Source organism: Chlamydotis macqueenii, chromosome 4 (genome assembly GCF_036417535.1).
Source record: "Chlamydotis macqueenii isolate bChlMac1 chromosome 4, bChlMac1.mat, whole genome shotgun sequence".
Lineage (NCBI taxonomy): Eukaryota > Metazoa > Chordata > Aves > Otidiformes > Otididae > Chlamydotis > Chlamydotis macqueenii.
This window is the reverse complement of record NC_141559.1, coordinates 75,384,115-75,401,914: the sequence shown is the minus strand read 5'-3', so window position 1 is coordinate 75,401,914 and position 17,800 is coordinate 75,384,115. Positions and strand designations below refer to the sequence as shown.

Here is a 17,800-nt window from a genome sequence, read left to right as displayed (position 1 = left end):
TGACCTTGAGTTGTGTTCTCCCAGAATGCACGTGCCTGAAGCACTGATTCAGATGTTGGCAGCAGGATAATTATAATTTGAGCTCCATTTCATTTCTTTGTACTACTTCAGAGTATATTAGCAAATATTGCAGTGAGTAGGAAATACTGTGGTCGGGAAAGCTATGCCTACAAAAACTTAGAAAATGTACGACAGGAATTGAGCTAGATCAGGACTGATGAATTAATTATCTCTATTTTTGCTTTCATTTTCAGCTAACAATCTTCCAACAACAAAAAAAAAAAGGAGATAAAAGATTAAAAGAGAGAGAGGAACAAAGAGAAAATATGAAAGTTCCATGACATTTGCATGACATCATTCTGCATTTTATTCAATCTTTTTCTGACCTATCTGTCCAAACTGTAAGCTTCTTGACATCTATGATCTGTCCTGTCACTTATTGAATGGCTCATGCACTTTTGAGTACAAGGGGAGTCTCAGTCTCAAATAATATTTTTAGGCATCACCATGATAAAAACAGTAAAAAGAAATACCTTGAAACAGTTAAGTAACTAATATTCCATCTTTTTTGATAGCTTATCTTTTGATCTGCTTGCTGAAGAGATCAGTAAATAATAATCTGGGAATTGAGATAAGAATTTTTTTTTTTAATTAGTGAAGCACCACTTTTTCCAAGTATCACATCATCCATCAAAAGATGGAAACACTAAACCCTATGAGTTCAAAGGAATCCCATGAGCTCCAGTCTCTGTTTCTCGTACATACGTAATTTGATTCCAATACTTCTATGGATAACCAAGCAGGTTTCAAAAACGCTTATACTTTTACTAAGAAAAGTTGCTCTGCAGTTTTTCAGGTTGATAATCTACTTAATTGCTGCTCTGGATTTTTAAAAAGAATTATTGAACTATAATACAGTGAGAAAGTTATCAGCATGCACTGTTCACAATATATTATTGCACCAGCTTTAGTCACAAGGCTCATACTGGTCAGTTGGATTGCAACAGTTTGACACATGGTAATTACCACAGTGAAGAAGAAAAGGGTCAGAAAGACAGAAAGGAATTACAATTCAGGATGTTAAAACAGTATTAAAAATAGATAACAAAGCAAAATACTATCTTTTGTTATCACTACACAGTAATACAGTAGTTTAAGTTATTCCTACTATTTTGTCTAATTACTATTAAAAAAAAAAAATGCAACATTTACTCTTACCACTGAGAAGCCAGCATGGAAAAGATATCAGTGGTTTCAGGTTCTTGGAACAGTTTCAGGAGTTCTGGTTCAGATGATAAGTCAGCAAGGATTCTTAATTCAATATGGGAAAAATCTAGAAAACAGAAGGATAAAATAAATCTACTGCTCTAAAATAAAAAAATACTTGCATTTTAACCAAACTATCACAAATTAAAACACAAGGCTGGACTGTTCAGTCATTTCTTCATGCTCAGAAAAACCAAATGCCTGTAAAAAGCTCATCCTGAAGCAGTTATATTCCCGCTACAAATCACACGGCGTCTGATTCCTTCATTATCTTCAGGTGTCAATTAATCTTATTAGCTCTTTGTTTCTACTGACAAGGCTTGCATATCGCCCACTTACAAAGCACACTAAGGAGTACACATCATATAACAATATTAATTGATACTAAGGGATTTGGCAGCCGTGTAAAATACAATGGCATTCAACAGAGAGGGGAAGAAGAGATGACAGAACTGCGAACATTAATATGTGTGAGAATAATAATGCATACTATCTTACCTGCTGCCAAAAACGTATACCCTGTTTTTGAAACAAACAATGTTCTTGGGGAAATAGTTACTATTTCCTCTTCTTTTCCTAGAGAGGAGATAGACATTTAAGTCCCAAACTCCAGTTCAAAAATATTGTGTTGCAAACCATATGAAGCTGTAAATGACATACCAAACACTCAAGTAAAACCACACAAATGGCAACGTAAGCAACCTAGCAGAGCACCAACTGCCAGCATCACAATTATTTTACTGTCAGTCATGTACAACATCTTTATCTCTGCCATCCTTGCAGTATTCACTTCTCCTTTTTCAAAACCAAACCCTTCACAAAACACTGGCTGACAAATGTCTATAATAACTGACATTGTTCACAGACCACTTAATAAAGGAGGCATTCAGGTAAGGAAAGATCTATAGACATGAACTAAAAAACATATTTTCTTCTATTTGAATATGCTGCAGTAATGTGTTAATAGCCAGATTCTGAGTTACAGGTGGTAGGGGGATACAATATTTGGAACATAAAGCTGATATATATATCTCTGATATAGATACCTAAATTCTAATGACAGAAATCCCTTGTAACATGACAAAGCAATAACGTACATTGACAAGTTAATAGAAATCCAGTGCTTCCTGGAAATATCACTTGTCTTGGTGTAGGAAGGGATAGTGGTGTGAAATACGACAGAATTCATCTGACCAGTATAAAAGTGGAAAAAATGAAACTGTCTTGATACAGGAATGAAAAATTTAGAAATACATTTTTGAGAAGCACATATTTTAAGATCACTAACAAAATTGATTGGACTGTTTCCACAAAGGCCTATGTGCCACAGTTATGCATGGCCGTTCAGGTCTACACAGCCACTGCTCACACCTTCTTTTCATTAAAACTTTTTAAAAATACTTATAAAAATGAATCAGGTAGGTAAAATAAAATTGTTGTCAAAGTTTTACATTGTCTTCAACAGAATCCTGTTTTACCATCTGCATTATTTCAAAACGCAGGGAGCGGATAGCTGTGAATAGGCAAGCCTGCCCTTATCCGAGAACCACGTGGAACAAATGAGCATTTCCCAGCTACGGCTGTAGGCACGCAAGAAGGAGAGCTTATGGTGGCAAATCTCTCTCTTACATGTGAGTCTACTATTGTTGGTTTCTCTCTTCATCGCTTGGGTCATACTTTTCCAAACTTTACTTTGATTCTCTCTGAATCATCTGCCTTAAATCTGCTTGTTATCAAAAACAACACGTCTGACTAATTATTGGTGTTTAGTTATGAGTTTGATTAAAATGGCCCAGCTTTAACATCTCCTCCGGAAAAGCCTTATGAGCTGAATGCACACAAAATAATCTCTATAATATTTAATGGAGTTAAGATGCATAATTTCATCTGGAAAAAATGAACAGTGAGATAGTAGAAGGCAACAAAAAAAAATCTACAAGTTTCTGACTATTTAGATCAGTTCTAAACTAGTATTTTTTTTTGCAGGAACAACCAGCAAAAAGTAATTGATTTAAATTATAACATATAAGTAAGCATTGACAATCTATTTTATTCTTTAATGATGGAGCTATTGGTCTGCTTTAAAATATAACATAATTCAGTAACATAATTAGATAAAATTGCCTTTTCATGTTAATAAAAACATGGTTTACCTTTTATGTACTGTTTATTTGTAATTTTAACTGGATGTTTAGAGATACCTTGAATGTTCTACAAAAAAGAAAAATAAAAATGTTTAGGAAGTTAAAGTTCTTGAAAACACATTTATGAACAGCTTATAAACCACATAAAAACATCAGTAATACTAATGCCAACCAGTTTTTCCCATATAATAAATAAGATTAAACACTTTGCCTTTCAAAGCGGTTATATAGTAGAGATACTTTGAGTATTGACTCTTCCCTGAAAACTGGAAGCTTGCAAGAACAATTTCTTACTGGCAGGCTTTCCAAATCCTAATCTCTGGATGCACTATAGAACATAATTAGTAACCCAATAAAAATAATTTTCTTCTCATTTTAACCTGTATTTTTTACATATGGTGAATTACTTTCAAGAAAAGAATACATGTGAACCCTGCCTTAAGGAACAGATTCTTTTTCAGCCTCTAGAAATTTTTCTAATATCTATTCCCATAAAACAAAGAAGGAGCTCTTTATCAACTACAGCACATCAGTCAAGGTTAAAAGTGAGAACTAAGTTTATCAACAAACATGTAAGACGAGGAATAACACAAGATTTTTCTTTAAAAATCTGGGTTCATACACCTCCAGTAAAACATGAAAGATGATACACAATAGCTTTTTTCTGTTACTTTATGTTACTATGACTCTTCATCAAGAAAGGTAACACATGACAAGAGACAATGTGTATCAAGCTCAATTTTTGTAATTCCGCACAACTAATTTGCAAGTGATTCAGGAATCAGATGAACATACTAATACTATGTAATACTGTGAATCCAGGAAATAGGAATAGTGCTACACAATTTCCAAATCAGAATGATTTTCTATGTAATTTGGAACTCAAATTTGTTATTTTAAACTTCAGAGCAAAGTAATCAGACTGCAAAAGCTATTGAAATTTAAAGTGGAAGTAAAATAACAAAAGCCCCCAAAAGGATCATTTCTTCTCCTAGTATCACCCTTAAGGATCTACAATTAAATGTAGTAAAGCTGAACCATACACAAAGAGATAGGAGACTACTACATAATATACATCATATTTTCACAGCACGGGTAAACTACGAACATTGCTCACCAATCCATCAATACAAATTTTGACCCAAAAGAAACTCTTGCCATCTTTAATATTTATTCTTCAGTTTCCAGAAATATTTAAAAACGTGCCAATGCATATTGTAACCATATTTTGAAATAAGTGGTTATTTAATCTGTGCACAAAACTAATATTTCTATTGATAACTATTGATTTCTATTGAAAACAAATTGAGGAGGATCAGTGCTTGTTCATATGAATAATAAGCAGTTTAAGTGGCCATGGAAGGTAGAAGGTCCTCAGAAGTTTAGAGAAAATTAAGTCCTTTATTATGTACGTGGACATGAATGTGGGATCCTAATTTTACACATCTAAAAAACAAAAGAAAGACTTTTTAATTCTGACTTGAATCATTTTAATGGTAGAGATCATTGTATAGATTTGTCATTGGGCTCTGTACTGGAATACGATGTGTGCTGAATAAGATAACCTCCAGCACAGGTTACTCTCGCCAATTATTGTTCCTTAACTCGTTAGCTTCAAAAATCCTAAATAAAGCAAAATAAGTAAAAATTTATTTATCTACCTAGAATGATAAAAATATATCTCTGCATTGTCATCTTTTTACTGACAGCACGTTCAGAAATTCTGCTTTTAATTCAATTTTAGGAAAGTTACTAATAATTCTGAAAAACACTGGTAAGTAATTGCAAGTGCAAAAAGTACTTTCACTTGGAAGTTAGTTAACAACTGATAATTTGAATCAATCTTCAGAAAATAAGTAACTCAAGAAACATGGAAGTGGTAATGCTCATCTTTAAGCTAATTAATTTTAGATGTCTTTAGGTTAGTCGTCTAGAATCCCTCTGTAATCAGTAGACAAAGACAGGAATCTCCAGTGGGTAGTTCAGTTTGTCTGTATGTGACATACTTACAGTAAGTTGACCTAAGATTCCCCTGGAGATTATTTTTTTCTAAGATTTAGATAATCAAATTTGATGAGATAAATTTACTTTAGATATTTAAAAGGCTGGAGAAATAAGGAGACAGTCTCAGAAGTGGAAGACTGATGGTGGCTTTGGTAGATGACTATTGCCACCTTGGACTACATAATACAGCCTGTATTTCTGCTTTTATGTATTTATTCCAAGTATATTTCTGCAAAACCTTCAGAGACCCAACCTGAGATGTGACTGTTATCTCATATTGTTAGAAGAGAGCATCCACATCTTGTTATTAGTCATATAGGAAAAAAAAAATTGCTGTCTCTGAACAACTATGCTCCAACAGACAAGAAGGAATATACTTGAAACAGTGCAATGGAAAAGCAGGTTGTGAAAGTTAACTATTAATACCTCTCTTAATTGTTTCTGACTGAGGTGAAAAAAAAAAATCAAGCTATTCTAGTGCATGATTATCAAGAAAACCCTAGCATTGGTTAAAATGAAAAATTTAAAACGTATAAAAAACCAACACCATAATCCAACATTAATTTCCAGAGGTTCCAATGGATAGCAGCATAGATGAAGCCAAGGTCCCAGTTTCAGTTATGTTTGCTGTGATCATCAGGGGAAGTTCCCGAGTGCTGGAAGAAAGCTTTCTTCCAGGAAAGCAAGACAGAGGATACAGAAAACTACAGGCCAATCATCCTGTCCTCAGTTCCCAGGAAGATGGTGAAGCAAATAATCCTGGAAAACATTAGCAAACGTATTGAAGTCAAGAAGATGACCTGGGGTAGTCAGCATGGATTTACAAAGGGGAAATAGTGCTTAACCAATGACAGCCTTCTGCAATGACACGACCAACTCAGTGGATGAAGGGAGAGCAGCAGATGTTGTTTACCTTGCCTTTAGCAAGGCTTTCAAAACAATCTCTCATAAAAGCCTCATAGACAAGCTGATGAAGTACAAGCTAGATAAGCAGACAGTGAGGTGGACTGAACAGTCGCTGAACTGCCAGGTTCCAAGGGTTTTGAGAAGTGGCACAAAGACTAGCTGGAGGCCAGGTGCTAGTGGAGTACCCCAGTAGACAATACTGCTCAACACCTCCATTAATGACCTGGATATCAGGACTGAGTGCAACCTCAGCAAGATGGCAGACAATCCAAAACTGGGAGCAGTGGTTGATACATCAGATGGCTGCTTTGCAATTCAGAGGGACCTGAAGAATCTGGAGAAATAAGCTATCAGGATCTCCTAGAGTTCACAGTCTGTAAAGCATCTTTGCAGAAAAGGACCTGTGGATCCTGGTGAAGAACAAGTTGAACACAAACCAGCAATGAGCCTTTGTACACAGGAAGGCCAACAGCATCCTGGGCTGCATCAGGAAAAGCATCAGCAGCAAGTCAAGAGAGGTGATCCTTCTCCTCTGCTCAGAATATCTGATGGGAGGGTGTAAAGAAGATGGAGCCAGATTCTTCTCACTGGTGCCCAATGATAGGACAACAGGCAGTGGTCACAAACAATTAGAGGAAATTCCATTTAAATATAAGAAACAAACTTTTCTACTCTGAGAGTGGGCAAATACTGGAACAAGTTGCAAAGAGACGTTGTGAAGCCTCCATCCTTGGAGATATTCTTTCCTTGGAGAAAGACCTGGGAGTGTTGGTAGACGAGAGGTTCAACATGAGTGGGCAATGCGCCCTTGCTGCCCAGAAGGCCAACCGCATCCTGGGCTGCATCAAGAGGAGCGTGGCTGGCAGGCCGAGGGAGGTGATTCTGCCCCTCTACTCTGCCCTGGTGAGACCCCACCTGGAGTACTGCGTCCAGTTCTGGAGTCCCCAACACAAGAAAGACATGGACCAGTTGGAAAGGGTCCAGAGGAGGGCCACAAAGATGATCAGAGGGCTGGAGCACCTCTCTTATGAGGACAGGCTGAGAGAGTTGGGGCTGTTCAGCCTGGAGAAGAGGAGGCTCCAGGGAGACCTGATAGCGGTCTTCCAATACCTCAAGGGGGCCTACAGGAAAGATGGGGAGAAGCTGTTCAGTAGGGCCTGTTGTGATAGAACAAGGGGTAATGGGTTTAAATTAGAAGGAGGTAGGTTTAGATTAGATATGAGAAAAAAATTTTTTACAATGAGAGTTGTAGAGCACTGGAACAGGTTGCCCAGAGAGGTGGTGGATGCCCCATCCCTGGAATCGTTCAAGGCCAGGCTGGATGGGGCTCTGAGCAACCTGATCTAGTCAGGGATGTCCCTGCTTCTTGCAGGGGGGTTGGACTAGATGACCGTTGAAGGTCCCTTCCAACTCTAACTATTCTATGATTCTATGATTCTATGATTCAAATCCCAACTAGATATGGTCCCGAGAAACCTGCTGTAGTGGACTCTGCTCTGAGCAGGGAAGGTTGGACTAGACAATCTCTAGCGGTCTTATCCAAACTCAACTATCATGTGATTCTACGATTCTGTTTTTATAACATTACTGCAATTGATTAATCTATGTATCCTAGTGCCAACCCATTGTCTTCTCTCTGCTTCACACGATTTCTAACTGAGACAGAACCGAAGCCTTCAATGGTATGAGGCAGTGGAAAGCCATAGAAAGAAACTTGCAGTCAAGTTGGTGCATCATGTCTTAAAATGCAAGCTCTGAGAAAAAGAACTGTATTTTCTTGATTACGGAAAATGCATGCAAAAATGTACATCCAAACTTCATAAATAATTTTAGTAAACCTGCAACACAATTAATAAGAACTACTTGATTGTATAATGGAAATTTCCTGTTTTTACGGTTTTCACAGAATCATAGAATCATTTAGGTTGGAAAAGACCTTTAAGATCATTGAGTCCAAACATTAACCTAACGCTGCCAAGTCCACCACTAAACCGTGTCCCTAAGTGCCATATCTACACACAGGAATGGTGACTCAGCCACTTCCCTGAGCAGCCTGTTCCAATGCTTGACAACCCTTTTGGTGAATAAACTTCCTAATATCCAATCTAAACCTCCCCTGGCACAACTTGAGGCTGTTTCTTCTCATTGTATCACTTGGGAGAAGAGACTGACACCCACCTTGCTACAATCTCCTTTCAGTTAGTCGGAGAGAGCGATAAAGTCTCCCCTCGGCCTCCTTTTCTCCAGGCCTCCAGGCTAAACAACCCCAGTTCCCTCAGCCACTCCTCAAAAGACTTGTGCTCTAAACCCTCCACCAGCTTTGTTGCTCTTCTTTGGACATAGTCCAGCACCTCAATATCCTTCTTGTAGTGAGGGGCCCAAAACTGAGCACAGTATTGTTCACTGGTGCAGCCTCACCAGTGCTGAATACAGGGGGACGATCACTTTCCTACTCCTGCTCGCCACACTATTTCTGGTACAACCCAGGATGCTGTTGGTCCTCTTGGCCACCTGGACACAACTGCCAACTGTCAACCAATACCCCGAGGTCCTTTCCAGCCACTCTTCCCCAAGCCTGTAGCATTGCATGGGGTGGTTATGAGCGCAGTGCAGGAGCCAGCAATTAGCTTTGTTGAATTTTGGGTCAGGATTGGTAGAAAGCTGAAAAAAATGACACCCTTACAACTGTACTCTTTTCTTTTTCACCTTTTTGTTGTCAATGAAACCCTTTTCCCCCCCACCCCACTACAAGCATTAAGTCATTAAAGATTAAACTTGGTAATATAGCTATCAAAATTAAAAGAAAAAAGCACTGAATCTGATCTCCATTTAAGTCAGCTTGGGTATGATAAACGCATACTGATTGACTTTTTCCTGGGTGTCCAAAGCTGACACTTTTCTTTGGCAGGGAACTAGCACTCCATCCGTTCATTACTCCTTTCATAATTTCAGTTACTTGACACATTTTCCTAGCATTTAGATGGTTGTCGGATCATTGTCTTTTACTTAAACTCTTCAGAAAACATCATGCTGGAAAAGCACAGAGCACAGGCATGGCAGAAAACAAAATCTCACTAGGAAAAATAGATTAAATCTGTGTATGTCGAAAAACAGACTGTTGATTTATTTCTGCCTACCTCCTTAATCTAATTTTTTTTGCCGTTATAATCTGTGCTGACTGATGGTCCTGACACATTCCTTACTCTGGTGTTTTAGCACAGGTTAGAAATCATCTTGGTTCTGACAATACCTCTATTAAAAGTTGTTCTACTTGTGTCTGTTGTTCTAGGGGAAGACAGTGTAGATTCTTGCCTGTGCTGTTAGCTTCTGTATACAGAGCCATTCAGAAACAATGACAGATTTCACTTTGGCAAGAAGATTCAGAATTGATGGACTCTTGATGTCTCTGTCAGAGCCTCACAAACACAGCTTTCTCAAAGCATTCAAGCCTTGCAAAAAGGATGCTCTAATCCATAAGGAAAGTCATTGTACCAGAGTAGAATTACAATGAAAACAAAATCTAATCAAAATCCAACAAATGTATAATTTCCAGTTTGACGAGTTTATTCTCCATATACATTTTCAGTACCACAAAACGCTATTTTTTGAGCAAATAACATCAGTCAGCCCTGGTAACTCCCTAGAAATAGATGTCTATATATGTATACAAAGGAATCTATAGCCGTATATATTCTTTTTGACTCAAAAAACGGCTCATTAATTTACTAACTGCTCAGAACTGCATTTCTAAATATGTCTGTCTAAAAACCTACAGACTGTAGGGAGTGGAACAGAAAAAAACAACAGTAAGTTACTGAAACAAATGGAAACACACCAAGGTGGTCGCAGGCTATTCTATGGACATTTTATTCTGATTAATTTCTGCACTAATCTAAGGACTAATTTAAAAATAAGAACAGAGACAAAACTTACTGAGATAAGAGTATCCATTCACCAATGTATACAGTATGGATGTGTCACAAGGAAAGAACAAACAGCCAAGGAGTCAGACTGAATAAATATAGGGAAGCAGTTAGCCTTTCCTCCCAGCTGTCAGTTAGACCAGGTGAAGTCATAAGGTATGTATCCTTAGATGTAGAAACTAATCCACCTGCTGTCACAGTGAGGCATAATGCCAAACGCTAGAGCAAAATAAAGACAACAGAGGAATTAAATATTGTTTTACTGTGGCTACCAATGTCAGCAAAGAGCAAAAACTTGTTGCATTTCTTATAAGCAAGAACATTTACTGAGACTGTGATCTTGTCAGATTTAATGACTCTAACAGCAGTTGCTTCAGGAATTCAATTATTTCCTATTTCCTAATACTTGAGAAAAACACAGATTTTCTCTTCCATTTGAAAAAAGTTCAGAGCAGAGAAATTCTAACGTCTCATGAAATGTACCACTCCAGCAAAAACTGAAGCATTATAAATCCAGGTGTCTCTGGAGTTTCTTTTAGTATCTTCTTCTCCAGAGAGTTTATGAAAATAATTAGGCCACAACTGTTCTCTTCAAATAAGAGATTAGCTCTACACAATAAAACACAAATTAAGCTTTTAAATTAATGGCATTTGTTTGATGACTAGCAGTGTATTACTTTTGGAGCAGAAGTAATACTTCTGTCTGTAAGACCAGACTTGGTTACAAGGTAGATGACAATTGCTTTGAGCTTTATATTCTGTATCTCTAATTACTTTTATTTTTGTAGGGGTTTTTTTTTTTTGTAGGTTTTTTCTCTGTGTTTATTTCCTTCTTAAAAATTTTCTCACTGCTTTTCCTTCTTTTTCAGTTATCTTTTCCTGCTCCACATGGGACCACACCTATTGATAAATTGTGCTCTTGTGGCTCAGTTAAATCAATTTGAGAAGAAATGTAAGCTCAGGTTCAGTGAGCTACTTCCTTGACTGTCACTATTCTGCTTGCTTCTTTGTTAAAGGCCAAAGCTGCTGGAGAAATAGCGAGGAAAACGGCACACTGCCTAAAGCAGTATTCTTGCAACGCAGAACAACAAAACTGAGTCCTGCGGGCACTCACAACATCAAATTCACTCGATTTGTCTGGCACTTCCTAAGTTGCTGGCAACTCATGTGAAATTACAGAGAAGAAATTACAAAAAAAAAACCCTCATGATTTATCTTTTGGAAAATTGCAATATTTTATTATTGTCCATAGCAGTATTTATTATTGTAAAGGAATAAACAGTTATTTTCTGTGACTTCTATATGAGACACGATTTCAAGACACTCTGAAGATCTAATTTTAAAAATACAGCATGTAGGCCAGTAAATAGAGAAAATGAACAAGGTCACCATAGCAATACCAGCCTCGTACATACCTGTACATGCCTTCCTAAGCAAATCTTGACTTGTCTGCAATTGCCACCTAGTGGCTATTTAAAAATTAAAGATATCTATTTTCCTTGTCAAAAAACACTGATTCACACAGACTTCTGGTAAAGGACTTCTTAATGTTTGGTACTAGTTACTGTGTTTCAGCAGTGAACAATCACTCAAATGTAATGCACTCCCCTCTTGACTTACCGAGCAGCACAGAACTATCAAGGTTTTAGCTGTCAACCAAGTGGAAGACTTAAAAGTAATTGATCACCTTCCCACAAGCTTAAGTATCTTTCAGAGTGAATAAAAGGGAAGAGCAACGAAAAATACTGACATCTTACTTGAGAGAGCTGGCTATAAGAATAGTGTATTTAATTTCCTGTGACTAATTCTCTTTCTGCCATATTCTTTGAAATTCAGACCTAGAAATAACCTCAGGTAATAATGTTGTAACAGCACATGAGAAAGGACTGGATTAATAATTTTTAAAATAACAAAAAAAATATTATATTTCACTAACTTATTGATTTGACATGTTATGTGACAAATTATTTTGTCAAATCATGGGTTCAGCCCAGATGCCTGGTTATACCCTGACAGATTACTAACCTTTGCACAGCAAGCAAGGGAGTTTGTATACACACAGCTCTTTCAAAAAGACAAAGAGTGCTTTTGTTTCCCATATATAAACTGACTAAATTTAATTACTTATTTCATTTCATTTTCCCGAAAGAAACATAAGCTGTGTTTAACTAATGTTCATTAATACGGGAGGCTATTAAACTCTGGGATGAACTCCAAGAAGATACGATTTGGTTTTGGTGAAAAAACAATGCTAAAGCATAGAGATAACAACCCTTTGATGGCAGTTAGGACGAGTAATTGTTGTACTGGTTGTATATTAGCTGTATATTATGGCTTTAAGGTAAATAGTGTCAAAGGGATATTGCCCAAATGTACAAATAGCAGACCTTTAAACACACAAAAAATGACAAGATTCCCAGACTGGAGGAATTTACTTTCTAAAGAAAAAATAACGGTGGTTTTACAAAAGGGTAAAATTTAGCATCTCAAACAAGATTGTTCCACATACTGAGGAATTTACTAAGCATATGTTAGCAGGGAATTCCTCTTAAAAGGCTATAAAAGACTGCGAACAGGAGGCTCATTGAAGGAGTTAAAGGAAACCTAAATAACCAATTTAGGTTTCCTTTCTTTCTTTGCTCATAGTGAGGAAAGGACAATTCTTGATTTGACAGAAGTGCTGCTTAACTCTAAGTTCCAAAGAGCCACAGCCAGCAGGTGATGATGCTAGTGCAAATAGGCACACAAATATTTAAACTAATATAAAGATCATAGATGCTTTTCTGCACATTGCTGAAGATTCAATCTGAGCAACTGTCTTTGGATGAGGACAGTGAAAATTAACTCAGTAGGACATGGGCTCTATGAAACTCCTCAGTACAGAGGTACAATGACTGTGACCACACTGATACTTCATGGGGTGCGAGCATCTGCCAGTTTCAAGCATAAGAAAAGTCCTTAGCCAGGAGCTGAAATTTGTATGGATAAACAGTGGGAGAACAAAGATTGTGATAGGCTACAGATGAATAGCCCCACTTGTTTCTTGTAACGAAAATACCATGCTCTTAAACTATTCTAAAATTACATGGAATCTGACTTAATAAAATTCCAAGAGACATCACACAATGTATAGATTAACTTCAGTAACAGAATACTCTAAGTAATAGATATTACTACAATTATTTCACTTGAAATCATCTTTTAATTTGTAAGGTAGTGAAAGCTACATTGCTAAAAAAACATTTGTTTTGATCAAAGACGATGCTAGTTTTGCTTTTGTTAGCTATGTGCTCCAGTCACATTCATATTAGAGAAAAATAACCTGGCAGTAGCACTAGCTATATTCTGGCATGGATTTCTAAAATATGATCAGTGCATTGTTTTGGCTTCTACCCACAGCACGCCCAAAACATTGCTGGCAAAGGCCATTCAAAGGATAAAATGAGTCCGCATACAACCAACTACCTTAACGAAGCCCACTCAACAGCAGTAGGCACTCAAGCGCTGAGGATTTAATTTGTGCATAGTGTATTGAAATGTAGTATCTTCAAATTTTAATGAAATAAGTGGAAGTATACATTGCCATCATCTCTCTAACACAGGAAAATTTTACAGGAACTTTTTTTCTCTCATTTCTACAAGCCTAAGCTTCTCTGAGGAGCTTTCTGCCAGAAACTAAAGGAAAGTGAAGGAGGCATTCAGCCTCCACAGTCAATACTTCATAATGTGCTAAAAATACTTCAGCTGATATTATTCTGAGTTGTACAGAATGTTTCATTTTTTACTTGTTAATTTTAATTGCTCTAAATATTTCTGTGTTTATGTTTAGTTTGTAGAATAAATAATGGCAGACTCCCTGCCTTATCCTACATAAATAAAATGCAAGCATTTTGCATGTTGATTACTGCATAGAAGCAGGTTTATACAGGCTACACATTATCTTTCTTTAAATAACACACAGAACAATTATACAAACAAAGATAATCCCAAATAGAAGAGAAGTCATATACATGACTGAACTGCTCTTGCTACTACAGAATTACAGTCCAGATGATGCTCCAAGCTTTACTGAGCTGAATGGAAAACATTATGCTATAAAATGTACTCCATGTATTGGATACACCACACTCACCATGAGACAAATGAATTTATACAAATCAGGAGCATTACTACAGAGAATGGCAAAGACATGCACATATAGAAAAGGATACTATGTGTACTCAAGATGCTAAGAGAACAAAGGTCCATGATGCAGAAACCTTATTTCTGCATGTATATATTAAATCAACACAATGATGTTCTGGAGCATCAAACATCAGCGCTGTGATACGCTTAACAGTGACTTTTCATACTGTAGTTGTCACACCAATAATTAAGAACATCCTATTGTAATGTTAACATAGTGTAAATTTTCATTATGAATGCAACTGAAGTCTTGGCAACATGCTCATTCAGTCATTTTTAAGTAAAATTTCCCTGTCACAAAACAAAAACTGTGATGAGTGAGGAAGAAAGAGAAGAAATAGAACTTCTGTCTCCAACATCGTAAAATATGGTTTCTTTAAATGATAAAGCCTTCATTAAAATATACTTCTAAAAAAAATAAAGCAACAACAAAAAAAAGATTGTAAAAGCATCAAAACTCCAAATACTCATTAAATGAGATACTATTTTAGTGATATTAGTGCAGTCATAATCTGCATATGACTCAAGAGTAGTGAAATAAATATACTGAAAAGAAACATGGCACAAAAATACATTCTGAATGCAAGAGATACTCAGAGAACAGACCAACCACAACAAATGGCATGCATGCTCTGACTTTCTCTAATAGTATGTCCACTCATCTGAGTGATAGTTGTTTGTACTGACTAGAAAATATTACACTAAATTGCTTTGATGCAAAGGTCCAAGAAAACGCACAGACATTCTCATCTCTGTGAAGACAACCTATCATTATTTTAGTGAAGCTCACATCAAAGTATACTTACCTAAAAATCATTTTGTTAGTCTAGATGATATTATAAAAGACTTTTGACAAGATGTTTTATACGAACCTATAATATGTGTGACTTGTCACTATCCACAATGCTTTCCAATAAATATATTTTAAAAATAATACACTCAAGTAAGATCAATGCAAATGTACGACCCATAATGTCTGTCCATTTTAAGTCAATATTCATTTCAGTAGGACAGTGTATAAAAACAATTTTACAAAAATTACATTCCTAATAATGAAGTTTCAAAAAGCATTGCACTGCAAAGCCAAAGCATTTGTTCATTTTGGGGTGAGGGGGAAAGAAGATGTCAGCATCCCTGCTCCCAGACTTGGCATCTGGCTCCTCACATTGCCAAAAGCCTCCTAAGCTCTGCCAAAGCCTTCTAAAAGCTGTGAAGGAAAGGGACAGGGGAAAAACAGGACACTTCAAATCTGTACAGCAGCTCTCCACTATTGAAATACCTTGTAGAACATCCTGTTTGTGGTGTAATCCAGTTGTGACTATAAGCTTTCAGAAAAAGTCGTGGTAGTATCATCACAGATCAGCCTGTAGCCTTAACGAGGCCTGGGACAAAATGTTTGGCATTTGAGAGCTGTCATGATAGTTTTGATAGCACGATTCTGACAGTATACCTTGCTTGGTTTGCGCATGTGGGTACGCGAAGGATGCAAAATCTATTGGGATAGTGTTATGAGAGGGAGACAAACAGGCAGCATCTCATCCACAATGATCCCAAAATTATTCCAAAACTGCATTTGAGTTTTATTTCAGAGATAGTTAGTCCATTCAGAAGACAGCCCAGAAGGAAAGTAATACGGATACAGTGTGGATAATCAGAAAAACTGGTTTGCTAAGTTAATTCACAGAGCAGACTCATTTTTAATGGCAGTTGCTCAGAGAGGTCTCTATTTCAAGAGATTGTCTCTCCCATTAGAATGAAAACCAGATGGATAATTTGTTATTCATATTCCAAACACTTTAGTAACACACATTTTCTAATAAACAAGCATGCAATTATCTAGATGCATTCACTATGAGAAAATATTACTTATCTGTTGCAGAGATTGAGGTATATTCAATATTTCAGGGGTTTTATGGCTTTTCTTTGAGCACATTAACATTCAACGTACCCTAATTGGTTTCTCTTCCAAATTACATTCCTGATTTCCAAATTAAAGGCTAATATGCCTCTTTGACTGATGGGTTAAATTATTTTATTTCTCTGCCTTTTTGGACAAGCTGGTAAAAGTATTTTTTCCTGGGGAGAACTAGGAATGCTTTTATTTTTTTTTCCACTTGATCTGAGAAGGTAAACAATTTTATTTATCTTGAACGTTACTTTTTGTTACTAAAAGGAAGGAAATACCCCCTGAAGCCCACTACTTTATGCTTTTTAATTTAATGATACAAACATCTTCTGAAGTATAGAAGTATAAACTCATTAGTAGCATTTCAGTTCTCTCTCCTGCAGAAGCCTGGAGGGAAGAAATCTTAATATCGAATATCTGATTCTAGCACTGAAGTTTACATCTTAAAACAAATTATAATATTCAATTATATGCAATCCTTGTATCTCAAGTTAGGATTTCTCTCTGTTCATTCTGAAAGAGGCTTGATCTTAACCGGCTTTATGTCTTCCCACTGCTATCATGACTTATCTTTGCTTTAAAAGGTGAGAGTCTGAAAAGTAGTATTTCAAGGTAGGTTTGGAGAACATAAACAAGTCTTTATGAATGTAATAAATACATTTATAGGAAAATTATCTATGAGCAATATAATAAAGAAATATCCTAATGTAGACAAGACTAATATATTTATACAAAAAATAATTTAAAATAACATATACAAATAATAAGCTTAATTAACTTTCCCTAACAGTCATAAGCAATCCATTATAGAGTGGAAAAAATAACTAGTCTATGTATATATTACAAAATAATTTGAATGAAGAATTTCAGAGTTTGTATTTACTTTTAGACTTCAGATATGCAGGTTCTCATGGAGTAGCAAGTAAACAGTTACAATGCTATAGTAGGAGACTATGCTACCAAATGTGTCCCTATTTAACAATATATTGTATTATTATGTAACACTTTGTTATTTGTGAAAAATGCATTAATAGTGTATGCGTATTGTAGAAGAAGAAACCAAATGAGACGAAATGGAGTGCTCCCTTAAGCTAAAGTAGAGGTATACATGGAAAGCCACTGAAGTAAAGTTCTATAAGAAACCCCTTTAAGTTGCTGCAACATAGAAGTCAAAAATTCATGTGAGTAAGCTTAAGCTAATCTATTGAGAGAAACCCACATGAAGCTAAAAATATACATCATCAGATGTGGATTTGTCTGAAAGAAGATCACAGAAGAGTTTAGCTGGAAAATAAATCCTGCTCTGTACCTAATGTCTGGTCATTTCCCTTAAACCTACAAGTGAACCCCTCCTGCACTCCATTTAATGCCTTAAAGGAAATAGGACAGATAGATCTACTACCTTTAGAAAACAAATGACAGATAAAGAAACCTTTGTTTGGAACCCCATCCCTCACAACCACTGC

General features: G+C 36.4%; 1 protein-coding gene across 1 annotated transcript in view; it reads right to left on the bottom strand.

Annotated features, from left to right (window-relative positions):
- Positions 1–17,800, bottom strand: part of POLN (DNA polymerase nu) — a 97,449-nt gene that overhangs the window by 51,417 nt on the left and 28,232 nt on the right. Inside the window, exons 15-17 of the mRNA XM_010129841.2 lie at positions 3,420–3,477; positions 1,765–1,842; positions 1,219–1,333 (exon numbers count right to left, since the gene is read on the bottom strand). Of these exons, the coding sequence (XP_010128143.2) occupies positions 1,219–1,333; positions 1,765–1,842; positions 3,420–3,477 (251 nt within the window). The remainder of the gene's footprint in view (positions 1–1,218; positions 1,334–1,764; positions 1,843–3,419; positions 3,478–17,800) is intronic.